General features: G+C 46.0%; 1 protein-coding gene across 1 annotated transcript; it reads left to right on the top strand.

The window, feature by feature from the left end:
• The first annotated feature begins 14,642 nt into the window (after positions 1-14,642).
• S100Z (S100 calcium binding protein Z) lies at positions 14,643-16,768 on the top strand. The gene is made up of 3 exons (XM_038765841.1): positions 14,643-14,721; positions 14,943-15,111; positions 16,474-16,768. Exons 2-3 carry the CDS (start codon positions 14,971-14,973, stop codon positions 16,636-16,638), a joined length of 306 nt encoding a protein of 101 aa, XP_038621769.1. The 5' UTR covers positions 14,643-14,721; positions 14,943-14,970; the 3' UTR covers positions 16,639-16,768.
• The last annotated feature ends 772 nt before the right edge of the window (positions 16,769-17,540 follow it).

Genomic DNA, 17,540 nt, shown 5'->3' with positions numbered 1-17,540 from the left:
TCCCCTAAAGGCACTACCTGGGAGGAAACTGATCCAGTTTGTCTCTTTCCATTTGCCTCTTAAATTCTGCCAGGCTCCAACTTTACTGGAGAGCGATTCAGCAATCCCCTTCAATGGCCTCCTCACCTTTACTTGCAGACCAAATGGTCTTTGATGTCAGTTAGCGAGTCTGATGCCTGTTAAGACACCTTCTAGAAGAGGAAATTGGGAGATGAAAGGGCGGAGAGGCAGGGGAAGTGCAAAGGTGGGAAAGGTAAGATCAAAAGGAGGAAAGATAGAAGTGTGGCAGGTTGGTGTGGATAGCACAGTGTTAGCACCATTATTCAATGGAAGCAGCTTTCATTATTCTTCCTCCTCCTCCTCCCCTCTCTAGACTGTAAATTCCTTGTGAGCAGATTACACATCTACCAATTCTGTTTTTATTGTAGTCTCCCAGGTGCTTAGTACAGTGCTCTGCACACAGTAATTGCTCAGTAAATACCATTGATTGATTAATGGCAGGCACAGTTGCACAAGGACAGCATTAGAATGGGTGGGTGGCAGTGGCCACAGCTAGAAATTAGAAATACTCAATGAAAGTTGGACTTTGGGGCCGTGGGAGGCGGGGGCGGAGCAGATCAGAGGTGGCCCTGGGGGAGACACCCTAGGTGTCTGGCTTGTGTAAGATGTCAAGTTGCACTGCACACAGACAGCTGCAGGCAGGCACAGGGTAAAGTGATGACATGGGGTAGGTGGGGGTGGCAATTTATCTCTGCCTCCGGCAGCAAATACCTTGAAGCCAGCCCTCCTGTACCCATGGACCACCTAACATAAGCTTTCCCAAGCTGCTTCCATCTACTGGGTGTCTTCTACCTTGCCTTTGCACAAACGACCCTGGTGAACCTGTTATGTGTCTCCTCACCCACGCGCCTCACCTGACTGCTTATTACCAGGACCTCTCCCTCTATCAAATCATACCGTCTTTCCCTGGGCTCCTTCTAAATCCCGGCTGTTTGTCTCCCAAAAGGATGGCTGCCTCATGCCTGCTTCTAGGATTCCCCTGCCCTCAACAATCCCCTGCTTAGTTAATCTGTCTTAGTCAGTCAGTCGTATTTATTGAGCACTTACTGTGTACAAAGCACTGTACTGAGTGCTTGGGAGAATACAATATAATAATAAACAGACATATTCTCTGCCCACAACTAGCTTACAGTCTAGAGACTGTCATCTATGCACTTGGATCTGTGTTCTTTGCCCACTTGATATTCACCTCACTCCCAGCCCCACAGCACTTACGTACATAGCCATAATTTATTTATTTACATTTAATGTCCATCTCCCTCTCTATACTGTAAGATACTTGTGGGCAGGGAACATGTCTACTGACTCTGTTGTATTACACTCTCCCAATCAGTGGCATTTATCGAGCACACAGTAAGCATTCAATAAATATTATTGATTGAGGAGAATTGCTAAGAGTCTTCAAATGGGACTGAAAATATCCCAAATTTTTTGAAGCCCCAAAACATCTTGCACCCCTCCTGTACAAGCCCTGCCTCCTTTTCACAGTGACCCTCAAAATAAAAGGTTGGTTTGTATGATTAGGGCTTAAATGTGCTTAAAGTGGTGATTTGCTTTGTGGTAAGGGATTCCAATATTTGGGGAGATGGGAAGGTTAAGTTTGAGTTTAGAGAGGAAAAAAAATGGGCAAAAGAAGAGGCTGAGGTCCATCACAATGCTAGCCCTAGCTAGTAGCAGAGAACAGAGGAGGAAATGAGCCACATTCCAGGTGATGAGGGTGAGGATAAGGAAAATCTTCCCGACTCTTGAGGATTACTATAGGGGTGGGATTCTCTCACCCTAGGAATCCTTCCAAAGATGGAAATTGCTTGATTGCTGTAATTTAAAGCTGTGGGAAAGATCAATTGACCCTTCAGATCTCTGGAAGATCATCCCACCCTCAGCTGCACAGCTCTTAGGTACATATCAAACGATCAGTCATATTTATTGAGCTCTTACTGTGTGAAGATCACTTTACTAAGCACTTGGGAGAGTATGATATATCCATAATTTATTCTATTTATTTTAATGTCTGTTTCCTCCTTTAGCCTGTAAGCTCCTTGTGGGTAGGGAACATCTCTGTTGTATCTCTCAAGCTCTTAGTGCAGTGCCCTCCAGATAGTAAGCACTCACTAAAAACAATTGATTGATTGATTTGTTGGTTGCCTGCAATGAAGGCAAAGAAAAGGAAAGTGGAAGATGTCGCAGCCAATCTGTAGTATCAATGCTGGCACCTGTGGGACAGAGGCACCATGCCTTACCCAGTAGGGGTGAGGGAAAAGAGGTTAAGGACCCCTAAATAATAATAATAATGATGATGGCATTTATTAAGCGCTTACTATGTGCCATGCATTGTTCTAAGCCCCGGGGTAGATACAAGGTTATCAGGTTGTCCCATGTGGGGCTCACAGTCTTAATGCCCACTTTACAGATGAGGTAACTGAGGCACAGAGAAGCCAAGTGATTTGCCCAAAGTCACACAGCTGACAAGTGGTGGAGCTGGGATTAGAACCCGCGACCCCTGACTCCCAAGCCCGGGCTCTTTCTACTAAGTCACGCTTCTTCTCTGAGCAGGATGGAGAAACTGAATCAGAAGAAGCAAGTGAAGGGACCTCCCCAACTCCCCAGCTACTTAACATGGTGGGTTGATGAGGGGGAATAATAATAGTAATAATTGTAGTATTTAAGTGCTTTACTTAGTGCCAAGCACTGTACTGATTACTGGGGTGGATACCGGTAAATCAGATTAGACACAGTCACAGTCTCATGTGGGGCTCCCAGCCGCAATCCCCATTTTACAGATGAGATAACTGAGGCATAGTGAAGTAACTTGCCCAAGGTCACACAGCAGGCAAGTGGCAGAGCTGGGATTAGAACCCACAGCCATCTGACCCCCAGGCCCGAGTCTGTGCCATTCTATGCCGTGCCATGCTGCTGCATCCACTATGCCATGCTGCTTCCCTAGTCTGTGGGGGTGGTTTATGGTAGGACTTGGGAAGGAAGGTCCCAGATGGACTGAGAAGAGCTAATAATAATGATGGCATTTATTAAGCGCTTACTATGTGCAAAGCACTGTTCTAAGCGCTGGGGAGGATACAAGGTGATCAGGTTGTCCCACGGGGGGCTCACAGTTTTCATCCCCATTTTCCAGATGAGGGAACTGAGGCCCAGAGAAGTGAAGTGACTCGCCCAAAGTCACACAGCTGACAAGTGGCGGAGCCGAGATTTGAACCCGTGACCTCTGACTCCAAAGCCCAGGCTCTTTCCACTGAGCCACGCTGCTTCTCTGAGCTAATGGGTCAGAACCGTCCGATGAAGGGTCTTTTCAGCCCTGCTCAGAAGCTCTTGGGACTTGTTGCAGCCCAGTGGATGGAGGAGGACTGGGTGTCCAGCCCCAAAACCCGTGGACACCAAAAGAGAAGTTTCTCACAGGACTGGAAACCCCAGGTAACATATTCATTCATTCATTTACTCATTCAGTCGTATTTATTGAGCGCTTACTGGGTGCAGAGCACTGTATAAAGCGCTTGGAAAGTACAATTCGACAACAGAGACATATTTGTTACTCTATTTATTTTACTTGTACATATCTATTCTATTTTATTTTGTTAGTATGTTTGGTTTTGTTCTCTGTCTCCCCCTTTTAGACTGTGAGCCCACTGCTGGGTAGGGACTGTCTCTATATGTTACCAACTTGTACTTCCCAAGCGCTTAGTACAGTGCTCTGCACACAGTAGGCGCTCAATAAATACGATTGATAATGATGATATTCATTCAGTCGTATTTATTGAGCACTTACTGTGTGCAGAGCATTGCACAAAGCCCTTGGAAAGCACAATTTGACAACAGAGACATTCCCTACCCAACAACGGGCTCACAGCCTAGAAAGGGGTGACGGACAACAAAACAAAACAAGAAGACAGGTGTCAATACCATCGAAATAGATAAATGGAATTATAGATATATGCACATCAATTAATAAAATAAATAGAATAATACCACGGCCTGTGGAAGAAAACAATGCAAATATGATGGGCTGCGAAGGCCCAGCCCAGATTTACCCGACCACCTAGGAGGCCGCCGCGGCCTTGGCCCGAAAACCTAGAGCTCAACGCCCGCTGTTGGGTAGGGACCGTCTCTATATGTTGCCATCTTGCACCTCCCAAGCGCTTAGTACAGTGCTGTGCACACAGTAAGCGCTCAATAAATACGATTGAATGAATGAATGAACGAACGCCAAGCCGCCGGCGGCTCCTGGAGCCCGAGGATCGAGCGCCCTCTTCTGCTCAGACCGATTATTGCAAGACCGGCGCCGTTGCCTTTAGGCGCCCGAAGCGGCGGTGGGTCAATCCATCAATCAATCAATCTCATTTATTGAGCGCTTACTGTGCGCAGAGCACTGTACGAAGCGCTTGGGAAGTCCAAGGTGGCAACATATAGAGACGGTCCCTACCCAACAGTGGGCGAGTCTAGAAGGGCGAGACAGAGAACAAAAGAAAACATTAACAAAATAAAATAAATAGAATAGATATGTACAAGTAAAATAAATAGAGTAATAAATATGTACAAACATATATACATATAGACAGGTGCTGTGGGGAAGGGAAGGAGGTAAGATGGGGGGATGGAGAGGAAGGAGGGGGCTCAGTCTGGGAAGGCCTCCTGGAGGAGGTGAGCTCTCAGTAGGGCCTTGAAGGGAGGAGGAGAGCTAGCTTGGTGGATGGGCAGAGGGAAGGAGGGCATTCCAGGCCCGGGGGAGGACGTGGGCCGGGGGTCGACGGCGGGACAGGCGAGAACGAGGCCCGGTGAGGAGATCAGCGGCAGAGGAGCGGAGGGTGCGGGCTGGGCTGGAGAAGGAGAGAAGGGAGGTGAGGTAGGAGGGGGCGAGGGGATGGACAGCCTTGAGGCCCAGGGTGAGGAGTTTCTGCCTGATGCGTAGGTTGATTGGTAGCCACTGGAGATTTTTGAGGAGGGGAGTAACATGCCCAGAGCGTTCATTCATTCAATTCATTCAATCGTATTTACTGAGCGCTTACTGTGTGCAGAGCACTGGACTGAGCGCTTGGAAAGTACAGTTCGGCGACAGAGGCAATCCCTACCCAACAACGGCTCACAGCGTCAGTCAATCAGTAGTACTTGTTAGTAATTGGCTGTCAGGGAAGGACGTGGCTCAATGGAAAGAGCACAGGCTTGGGAGTCAGAGGTCATGGGTTCTAATCCCAGCTCTGCCACTTGTCAGCTGTGTGATTTTAGGCAAGTCACATCACTTCTCTGTGCCTGTTATCTCATCTGTAAAATGGGTATGAAGACTGTGAGCCCCATGTGGGACAACCTGATTGCCTTGTAACCCACCAAGTGCTTACAACAGTGCTTGGCACATAGTAAGCACTTAACAAATACCATCATTATTAGAGAAGCAGCATGGCTCAGTGGAAAGAGCACGGGCTGGGGAGTCAGAGGCCATGGGTTTGAAATCCCGGCTCTGCCACTTGTCAGCTGTGTGACCTTGGACAAGCCACTTTTTATTTAATGGCATTTATTAGGCGCTTACTATGTGCAAAGCATTGTATTTAACTTCTCTGTGCCTCCGTTACCTCATCTGTAAAATGGAGATTAAGACTGTGAGTCCCATGTTGGACAACCTGACCACCTTGTATCCCCCCAGCATTTAGAACTGTGCTTCACACATAGTAAGCGCTTAATGAATACCATCATTATTATTATTTTTAATTATAATAATGATGGTATTCGTTAAGCGCTTTCTATGTGCCAAGCACTGTATTGAGCACTGGGGTAGATACAAGCAAATCGGGTTGAACATAGTCCCTGTCCCACATAAGGCTCACAGTCTTATTCCCCATTTTACAGAAGAGGTAACCGAGGCACAGAGAAGTGAAGTGACTTGCCCAAGGTCACACAGCAGACAAGTGGCAGGGCCGGGATTAGAAACCATGGCCTTCTCACTCCCAGGCCCGTGCTCTATCCACTACGTCATGCTGCATCCCGCTTGTTGAGTGCAGAAAATTGTACTAAGTGCTAGGAAGAGTACAATGCAACAATTAACAGACAAGTTCCCTGCTCATAATAAGCTGAGGCATTATTACTTATTTTATGTCTAAAAATACCTTGTCACCGGAGGGCCAAAACACTGTAAAAGAAATGTTAAAGGAGCCCACTTCAAAAATCCCTTTGGAAAATCCAGCCAGAGGCGATGTGGACAGTGGATGGGGGTAGCAGGAGAAGGGGAACAGGGAGGGACTCCAAAGTGGGGAGTGATCAGCTGGAGGCTGAGGACCGAGTAGGAGGAAATGGGCACAACTGCCCATTATGAATGGGCTAAGAGGTGGGTGTTTCAAAGGTAACCCAATGATGGAAATTTTTCAATACAAATTCCTATATTGTGTCTACTGCTAGAGAAGAACGAGCCCAGCTAATGCATTCATAATAGATACATGATATAGTTCTGTTTTCTTCCCCACCCATCCCTCTGAACCACTTTTAAGTTCCACACCTCTTCACAACCTCCCTCGTGATGTCTTGTTTAATTCCCACAGAGCTCAAATGCCCAATGAACTTTCAGACTTCCCCACTCTCTTAATTTTAAACACCTTCCTATTTTAGAAGTCTCTTTTTAAGGATATTTAATAAGTGCCTACTAAGGGCCAAGCACTATACTGTGAGAAGCAGTGTGGCCTAATGGAAAGAACATGGTCTTGGGAGTCAGAGAACCTGGGTTCTAATTATGGCTCTGCCACATATATGCCTGCTGTGTGACCTTGGGCAAGTCACTTCATTGCTCTGGGCCTCTGTTACCTCATCCATAAAATGGCGATTAAGACTATGATCCCCACGTCAGACGTGGACTGTGTCCAGTCTGATTATTTTATACCTACCCCAGTGCTTAATACATAGTAAGCATTCATTCTTTCATTCAATCGTATTTATTGAGCGCTCACTGTGTGCAGAGCACTGTACTAAGCACTTGGGAAGTAGAAATTGGCAACATATAGAGACGGTCCCTACCCAATAACACGCTCACAGTCTAGAATCCAGCAAAATATCACTCTCCTAATTCCCACTGACTAGCATACAGCATATGCTCCTGTCACTGTTCCTGTCACATTCTCCATCATCACTTCCTAATTCAATATGTTGTTTGGTTGACTAGTACTGGAATGCCTAGATTTCCCTTTCAAGCATTCTTTTTAAACACAATTTTGATCAGGTTAATATATCAGATATAGCTGCATGGATCTGGTTATAGATCTGGTGTATGTGCATCTGGATTAATCAATCAACCCTCCAGTAACTAGGTAGTTTTAGGCATAAAATAATCAATCAATCATCATATTTATTGAGTGCTTATTAAGTACAGAACACTGAACTAAGTGCTTGGCTGTGAACAATCCAATAGAGTTGGTAGACACGATCCCTACCTTTCACCAAGGAATAAAGGCCTGGGTTTTAATTTAAGTTCTTCCATTGGCCTACTATGTGACCTTGGGTGAGTCATTTAATATAATAATAATAACAATAATGTTATCATGTGCTAAGCACTTTGGTAGATACAAGGTTAAGAGATTAGAAGCAATCCCTGTCCCATACAGGGCTCACAGTCTATCTTATTCTCAGTTTACAGGTGAAGAAACAGAAGCCCAAAGAGGTTAAGTTATTTGTCCAAGATCACACAAGCAGGCCAGTGGCAGAGCTGGGACTAATTATAATAATAATAATGGCATTTATTAAGCGCTTACTATGTGCAAAGCACTGTTCTAAGTGCTGGGGAGGTTACAAGGTGATCAGGTTGTCCCACGTGGGGCTCACAGTCTTAATCCCAATTTTGCAGATGAGGGAACTGAGGCACAGAGGAGTGAAGTGACTTGCCCAAAGTCACACAGTTGACAAGTGGCGGAACTGGGATTTGAACCCATGACCTCTGACTCCATAGCCCGTGCTCTTTCCACTGAGCCACGCTGCTTCTCTAACCTGCTTCTCTAACTAGAACCTGGGTCTCCTGATTCTTAGTCCCATGATCTTTCTACCAGGCCACCTGGCCTCCTCTTATCTTAAATTTAACTTCTCTCTTCCTCAACTTTCCCAACTGGAAGATGAGCTAAGATATCTGCCTCTCCCTACTTCTTAGATGGTAAGCCCCATCCGGGACAGAGGGTGAAGACTGAGTGATCTGATTATCTTGTCAACAATACCCCAGTCCTTAGCACAGAGCACCATACATTATAAGTGCTCAGTAAGTTCCACAGCTAATACAGTGATGACAATTTTGAAGGTTTTCCCAGGAGTCTTGCAACCTTTGGGTGAGATCCTGTTGGTCTCTGTGCAAGTTTGAACCGTCCTTCAGAGTCTCCAGGTGGGTGCTGGTCTCCCCCACCCCTGAGCACCACCCAGTCTAATGGCTGAATTTATGAATTCAGAAGCAGCGTGAAACAGCGTGGCTCAGTGGAAAGAGCCCGGGCTTTGGAGTCAGAGGTCATGGGTGCAAATCCCAGCTCCGACACTTGTCAGCTGCGTGACTTTGGACAAGTCACTTCACTTCTCTGGGCCTCAGTTACCTCAGCTGTAAAATGTGGATGAAGACTGTGAGCCCCCTGTGGGACAACTGGATCACTTTGTAACATCCCCAGCACTTAGAACAGTGCTTTGCACGTAGTAAGCGCTTAATAAATGCCATTATTATTATTATTATGCATTGCTACTGAGACTTAGAATTCTTATAGCATCTTTTCACCGACGGTTCAGAGCTCTCTCATACACATTGGATGTATTTAAAGTCTGTTCTCTTGGCAGATTTACCTTATTTTATTTTAAAGAAGTTGATAATTGAAGGTATGGTTGAATATACAGTCCAAGGGAGGGTGATGCTAATCCGACTCCATATTTCTGGTAGAAGCCAGATGGGGTTATGCTGTAACTCCGTGAATGATACCCTGTTAGTCTCAGGAGGAAGGACTTTTAATGAACCCGGATCATTGTCTCTGATTGAGGCTGGGGGAACAGAGAGCCAGCTCCGGTAACCATAGTTGGTTTTGTGCCCGGCCTTTAGTCCTTGCTGGGTTGGCATTATGGGAATCCTGACAGCCGAGGGCAGTGCAGTTCTTGCCTCTTGTCCCTCTAGTATTTTTTTCCAAGTATGTGGGGAAACAAGGAGATCCTCAATTGTCCACAATATCACTGACTGATACTTGGGCTTCTCACCCCAAAGGACCCCTTGGCTAGTTGTCCAGTTTTATACTGGGCAGTTTGGTCTTCAATGGACCTGTCCCTTTTCTAGGATGGCTTCAGCAGGGGATGCCTTTATAGAGCCGGTGTTTTTCTTTTAGCTCCCCCTCCTACCTCACCTCTCTTCTCTCCTTCTACAGCCCAGCCCGCACCCTCTGCTCCTCCACCGCTAATCTCCTCACCATGCCTCATTCTCACCTGTCCCGCCATCAACCCCCGGCCCACGTCATCCCCCGGGCCTGGAATGGCCTCCTTCTGCCCATCCGCCGAGATAGCTCTCTTCCTCCCTTCAAGGCCCTACTGAGAGCTCACCTCCTCCAGGAGGCCTTCCCACACTGAGCCCCTTCCTTCCTCTCCCCCTCGTCCCCCTCTCCATCCCCCCATCTTACCTCCTTCCCTTCCCCACAGCACCTGTATATATGTATATATGTTTGTACATATTTATTACTCTATTTGTTTATTTATTTATTTATCTTGTACATATCTATTCTATTTATTTTATTTAGTTAGTATGTTTGGTTTTGTTCTCTGTCTCCCCCTTCTAGACTGTGAGCCCGCTGTTGGGTAGGGACTGTCTCTATGTGTTGCCGACTTGTACTTCCCAAGCACTTAGTACAGTGCTCTGCACACAGTAAGCGCTCAATAAATATGATTGATTGATTGATTTAGCTACCCAAAACTCCCTCCACCTCGGCTCCTCTTCCGTCCCTCTCACTTGCTCCAGAGCCTCTGAGTTCTTCCCCCAGGTCCATACAAACTCTGGTTCCGAGTCTGAGCTGTGGAACTGGGTAGCAGCAGAGGAAGGCGTGGCACTGAGGGAAATTAAAAACTGACAGAAAAACATCTGGTGCCACATTGGTGGTACCGGAGACGGGACAGGTTAGCTGAAAACCGGACAGACGGCTACACTCCTCCCATGCCAGCCACTCTCACACCACCCAGTATTTTCTAAAGCAGGAAAAGTGTGTTTTGATCAGCGTTTGTGTGGTGCCAACGGCCAGGCCTGGGACGGAGTCGAGCACAGCAGCTGCTGGCGGGTGTTGGAGGCCACAATGAATGCCTAGGCCAAATGGTCTTTGAGAACCACTGGTCCAGTGAGTTTAATCCTTGCGGCCTTGGAAACCACCATGAGCAGTTTTCCCTGGCCGACTGTAGGGAGCAGACAAAGACCAAAGGAAAGAAGACAGTGAAGCAGAACACTTGGAAAACCCTCAGTTCAAGTAGTCTTGTTCTTCGGAAATGCGAGGGGTGATCAGACCATCAATCAGTGGTATTTATTAAGCGCTTACTATATGCGAAGCACTGTACTAAGCTTGGAAGAGTGCAATGCAACAGAATTAGCAGAAACGTCCCCTGCCCATGACCAGAATGAATCTCTCCACAGATATATCTCCATATATCTGTGGAGAGATTTGATTTATATATACTCAGAGCTCGAAAATATTCCCAAAGCAGGGACACATCGGTAAAGTTCCCTTCTAGACTTGTTCATCTTAGTTCACATTTTTTCCCTTGTATTTTTAAATAATCCCACTGTCCCTATTTACCTTCAATTTGTCTGTTCTCCCCTACAAAAATAATGAGCTTCACTTCAAACAGGGATTGCTTTATCTTGTCTTTTCTCCAGCCCGGGGATGTAGTGGTCCTTAATAAATACCATAACTAACTTGTACTCTCCCAAGCACTTAGTCCAGTGCTCTGCACATAATGAGTCGAGAAGCAGTGTGGCTCAGTGGAAAGAGCACAGACTTGGGAGTCAGAGATCATGGGTTCTAATTGTGGCTCCGGCACTTGTCAGCTGTGTGACTTTGGGCAAGTCATTTCACTTCTTTGTGCCTCAGTTACCTCATCTGTAAAATGGGGATTAAGAATGTGAGCCCCACATGGGACAACCTGATTACCTTGTGCCTCCCCCAGTGCTTAGAACAGTGCTTGACACATAGTAAGCACTTAACAAATGCCATTATTATTATTATTATTATTATTATTAATAACTATCATTGATGATAATTTAATGTGTGATTGCAGTGATGGTGTTTATTAAGTATCAAGGACTGTGCTAACCATGGGATGGGTACAAAACAATCAGATTGGAGACTGTTCCTGTCCCAAATGGGGCTCAAAGATCAAGAGAGGTAGAAAAGGTATTTTAACTCTATTTTACAAATGAACAAACTGAGGCCCAGAGACCTTAGGTAACTTGTCCAAGGTTGCACAGCAGGCAAAAAGTGGAACTGGGACTAGAACCCAGGTCTCCTTCCTTCCTACCTTCCTTCCTTCCTTCCTTCCTCCTGTCATTCATTCAGTCGTGTTTATTGAGTGCTTACTGTGGGCAAAGCACTGTATTAAGTGCTTGGAAAGTACTTCCACCATCTTTTTTTATGGTATTTGGTAAGCACTTACTACGCATCGAATTCAGCAACAATTAGCGACAATCCCTACCTACCCAACAATGGGCTTACAGTCTAGAAGGGGGGAGACAGGAAACAAAATGAAACAGGTAGGCAGGCATTAATAGCATCAATATAAATAAATAGAATTATAGATATATACACATCATTAATAAAATAAATAGAATAATAAATATGCATGTGTATCCATAAGTGCTGTGGGGCGGGGGGGCGGTAGAGCAGAGGGAGGGAGTCAGAGCGACGGGGGGGGGGGGGTGGGAGGAACAGAAGAAAAGGGGGGCTCAGTCTGGGAAGGCCTCCTGGAGGAGGTGAGTTTTCAGTAGGGCTTTGAAGGGGGGAAGAGAGCTAGTTTGGCAGATCAATCAATCAGTTGTATTTATTGAGCGCTTACTGTGTGCAGAGCACTGTACTAAGCGCTTGGGAAGTACAAATTGGCAACATATTGAGACAGTCCCTACCCAACAGTGGGCTCACAGTCTAAAAGGGGGAGACAAAACCAAACATACGAACAAAATAAAATAAATAGAATAGATATGTACAAGTAAAATAAGTAAATAAATAGAGTAATAAATATGTACACACATATATACATATATACAACATATATATATATACACATATATACAACACATATATATATATACAGATGTGAGGAGGAAGGGCATTTCAGGCTAGAGGTAGGACGTGGACCAGGGGTTGATGGTGGGACACATGAGAACAAGGCACAGTGAGGAAGTTAGCAGCAGAGGAGTGAAGTTTGTGGGCTGGACTATAGAAGGAAAGAAACATATGCTCTTTCCACTAGACCACACGGCCTTTCTGTGCATTGAGAAGGACCCAGAGCACTGTCATATTTTAAATGATTGGAAAGGATGAATGCCGTACAGGGAGGTTCAAAAATTCTCCAGGCCTGAAAAACTATTATTAGTGAACATATAGATTTACCCTGGTATAATTACAATTTGCCTGGATTTATTAAGTTGAGCGTGAACAGGACTGAAATGTAAAGCTGTGGAAGTCAGTATATTCATTCATTCAACGTATTTATTGAGCCCTTACTGTGTGCAGAGCACTGTACTAAGCGCTTGGGAAGTACAAGTTGGCAACATATAGAGATGGTCCCTACCCAACAGTGGGCTCACAGTTTATATGTGATTTAGTGGGTACACCACTGATGTTCATTTCTGATCTTTACATCATAATAAACACTTTAAAGTGTAAAGTGTAAAACTGAGAAGCAGTGTGGCCTAATGGATAGAGCATGATCCTGGGAGTCAGGACCATTTGTCTGCTGTGTGACCTTGGGTAAATCACTTCACTTCTCTGTGCCTGAGTTGCACTGTCTGTAAAATGGGGATTATGACTGTGAGCCCCATTTGGGACAGGGGCTATGTCCAAACTGCCAACCTTATATCTACCCAGCCCTTAGTACAGTGCCTGGTGCATAGTAAATGCTTACCAAATACCATAAAAAAAGATGGTGGAAGTAAACAAATTGTTTCAAGACTTACACCAATGTATATAGCGTGGGATCACTGGCACCAACACAGTTCAATTAATCAATGGCATTTTTGAAAAAATGGCATTTGTTAAGCGCTTATTATGTATCAGTTTCTGTACTAAGTGCTGGGGTAGATAAAAGATAATCATTTTGGACACAGTCCATGTTTCATGTGGGGCTCACAGTCTTAATACCCATTTTACATATCAGGTAATTGAGGCACTGAGAAGTTAAGTGATTTCCCCAAGGTCACACAGCAGGCAAGTGGTGGAGCTGGGGTTAGAAACCAGGTCCCAGGGCCATGCACTTTACACTAGGCCATGCTGCTTCCCTATTTATTTATTGAGATGTACTGTGTGCAGAGCACTGTATCTGCTTGGGAGTTATACTACAGAAGAGTTGGTAGACACGATCCCTGTCCACAAAGAGCTTACATGCTAGAGGGGAGCCAGCCCAGCACTTAGGACAGTCCCTCTAGACTGTGAGCCCGTTGTGGGCCGGGAATGTTTCTGTTTTTCTGAAGCTCAATATATTGCATTTTCTTGGGTCTGAAAAATTAGAGGGGAAGCATGCAGGGCTGGTGGAGTTGAGGTAAAGAAATGAGAAGCAGCATGGCTCAGTGGAAAGAGCACGGGCTTTGGAGTCAGAGGTCATGGGCTCAAATTCCGGCTTCACCAATTGTCAGCTGTGTGACCTTGGGCAAGTCATTTAACTTCTCTGGGCCTCAGTTACCTCATCTGTAAAATGGGGATTAAGACTGTGAGCCCCCTGTGGGACAACCTGATCACCTTGCAACCTCCCCAGTGCTTAGAGCAGTGCTTTGCACATAGTAAGCGCTTAATAAATGCCATCATTAATTAAGCACTGGGGTAGACACAAGATAATCAGGTTGGACACGGTCCCTGTCTCATGAAGGGGCTCACAATCTTAATTCTCATTTTACAGATGAGGTAACTGAGGCTCAGAGATGTTAAATGACTTGCCCAAGGTCACACAACAGACAAGTGGCAGAGCCAGGATTTAGAACCCAGGTCCTGTTTCCCTCTTCGAGTCTCCTCCCACGATGGGCACCCTGAGACCAGTCTCTCCTTGGGTCAGCGGGCGATATTTCTCCGCCGGCCCCCATAACCTTGAACTCTCTTTTGACTCTGCTGGGCCGCCCACGTTCACGCCAAACCTCTTTAGGCCTCTTCCCAGTCTCCCACCTCCTAGCAACTAATTGCATTTCCGCCCTTCGTGCTCTAATGAAGGGCTCACCACCTTCTCCTCGCCTCCGCCTCCCTCTGCCTCCTCACCAGGCTTCCCCGCCCGCCCATCAGGTGGGCCTCCAGGGGCCGGGGCTCACACCTGTTCATTCTGGGTGGGGGTAGCAAACAGCCAAGGAAGAGCTTCCTCTTGCCTCTGGTGATTTTCCTCTGTGAAAGGAGAGGAAAATCCTCTCAGACAGGTGATCGGGGTGGAACCCCCAGCATATATAAGGGGACGGCATAGCCGGTCCTGCCATTGCCGTTGGGGAAGTGAGGTGGAAGACAGGTATGAGGTTAAGCATTCTGATGTTTTAAAGGAATCATAAGGTTTGTTTATCAAGCTTGTTCTCTCTTGGGGCTAATTCAGGACTCGGTTTCCCTTGTTGAGAAAAGCGGCTGCTCTCTGTTGTTGAACTTCGAGGTTCATTCAGTCGTATTTATTGAGTGCTTACAGTGTGCACAGCACTGTCTGTGAGACCTGATCCGTGCCCTCTTTCTGTCCATCAGCACCTCAGTTTCCCTGCTGCGGTCCAACATGCCTTCCAAGCTGGAAACCGCCATGGAAACCCTGATTAAAGTCTTTCACCAATTTTCCAGCAAGGAGGGGGACAAGTGCAAGCTGAACAAAGGGGAACTCAAACAGCTCCTCAACAGCGAACTCCATGACTTTCTCTCGGTAAGGAGAGGCCGCCCCTCGTTTTTAGTCCGAGGGGGCTGGGGCAGGGACCGGGGGATTGGGGACTGTGGGGGAGGCAGGAAGGAGCATCTGGATGATGATGCACACTGCCGATTTGTGCTGCTGCCACGGAGCCAGAGATGCTGTCTACTGTCCCCCATCTTGGTTTTCCCTGGTGTCAGCTGCAAAGCAAAATATGTCTTGGATTTAAGGATCCAAGTACAGGGATTTACCATCAAGAGTCCTTTTTTGTGCATTTCTGCTGTGTGTGTGTGTGTGTGTGTGTGTGTGTGTGTGTGTGTGTGTGAAGGGACGGTGGCAAGGACTGGTCAGCCTTTGGGAACCAAACCAATATTCCCAGGAATATTTAGGATCAGGTTCAGCCTGGTTAAGGCCTTCCTGCCTGCTTGCATATTGACTACTAGTCAGGGAAGGACCAAAGGCCATATAATCAATCAATCGTATTTATTGAGCGCTTACTGTGTGCAGAGCACTGTACTAAGTGCTTGGGAAGTACAAGTTGGCAACATATAGAGACAGTCCCTACCCAACAGTGGGCTCACAGTCTAAAATATAAACGTCTTGAAGTACGCGGCAAGCTCGAGCTGATTTGAGGCGCTCCTCTGGGCCACATTCGTCAAATTAGCTGTTCCCTTCAAGACTCTGGTTGAGAAGAAAACAGACCCTCATCTCAAATCTGCATGGGGCTTAATAAATTCATGCACCTTGCTTCTGGTGGCAGGCCCCAAAGCCCCTCTGGAGAGGAGTTCTGCTCATTCCTCGGCTCAGCTTGCAGAGGTGCTTGGGGTCATTGATGGCCGCTGAGCTGCCATTCTCTTCCACGAGCCTGTTTTAGGGCAGAAAGCTGTGCTCACATGGATGTTCTTGAAACACACATTTCCCTTTTCTCTTTTCTACAGCTAAAGGCTTAAGGTGGACTTTAGAAGCTTAATGATTCCATTTGACCTATTATAGGATTAATGGCACTTAAGGAATTCATAATTCTTTCGGTATTTTGTCTGATGGCTCTGCCCCATGACATTTAGGACTAGTCATTTGGAAAGTTCAACTCCAAGGCTCCATAGAAGCAAACAGCTTTCACAATGGAGAGATGAGGTCTTTTCTTCAGTTTGCTGCTTGAATTTTGAAGAGTTGAATGCAAATTTCAAATATTAATATTTCATAGTTGCATGTGGTTAGGGAAATTCTTGGGGAAAATGAAACACAACTCAACCCTCCTTTGAAAAGTTCTTATTTAGTGTCATACTGAGCATTCAGTCCTGGGAGGAAAGCAGATTTAAAGGTCTGTCGTTCAATTCTTAAAATCGGGGCACTCAAAACAAATTTTCCTTTACCTTGTAGTGCCAGAAGGATCCCAAACTGGTTGACAAGATTATGAAGGATCTTGATGCGAACAGAGATAATGAAGTGGATTTTAATGAATTTGTGGTTATGGTTGCAGCACTGACGGTGGCATGCAATGATTACTTTGAAGAGCAGATGAAGCAAAGGAAAAGTGAAAAGTAGAGGTAAATGAGTTCAGAAAGGGCACAGATCAAAACCGAGCCTGCTTAGCATCGTCACAACATTTGGTTATAAATCTTATGTCAACTTGTATTATCACTTGGAAAAGTTATTAAAACTGTGTACCTTTCAATCGGCCCTAGTGCTTGTTTGTATCCCCTTGATTTAGTTGCCCCTCAATGAAAACTCAAAATGTTTTTAGGGTCATGCAAGCGTATTCTCTCCTGCTCCCACTCTTGGTAATGGTACTTGTTAGGCGCTTACTATGTGCCAGGCACAGTACTAAATACTGGGTACATACAAGCTAATCAGGTTGGACACCGTCTATGTCCAAATGGGGCTCACAGTCTTAATCTCCATTTTACAGAAGAGGCAATTGAGGCCCAGAGAAGCGTGGCCCAGTGGATAGACCATGGACCTGGGAATCAGAAGGACCTGGGCTCTGTAACCTTGAGCAAGTCATTCTACTTCTCTGTGCCTCAGTCACCTCATCTGTAAAATGGGGGTTAAGACTGTGAGCCCCATATGAGACATGAACTGTGTCCAACCTGATTAGCTTGTTGTCTGTCTCAGCATCTGGCCCATGGTAAGCACTTAACAAATACCATTAAAAAACGAAGAAGAAGAAACTCATCCAAGGTCACACAGCAGACAAGTGGCTGAGCTGGGATTAGAACTCTGCTCCTTCTAAATCCCAGACCCATGGCCCATCCACTAGGCCCTGCTGCTTTTGCACCCTGCGTCTGTGCCCCAGTGGGCCTAGTGAACAGAGCACAGAGCTGGGAGTCAGAGGACCTGGGTTCTAATTCTGGCTCTGCCACTTGCCTGCTGTGTGACCTTGGATAAGTCACTTCACTTCTCTGGGCCTCAGTTGCCTCATCTGTAAAATGGGGATTAAGACTGTG

Source organism: Tachyglossus aculeatus, chromosome 23, assembly GCF_015852505.1.
Source record: "Tachyglossus aculeatus isolate mTacAcu1 chromosome 23, mTacAcu1.pri, whole genome shotgun sequence".
In the NCBI taxonomy this organism is placed as follows: domain Eukaryota; kingdom Metazoa; phylum Chordata; class Mammalia; order Monotremata; family Tachyglossidae; genus Tachyglossus; species Tachyglossus aculeatus.
Note: the sequence above shows the minus strand (reverse complement) of the source record. Positions and strands in the feature narration are given on the sequence as shown.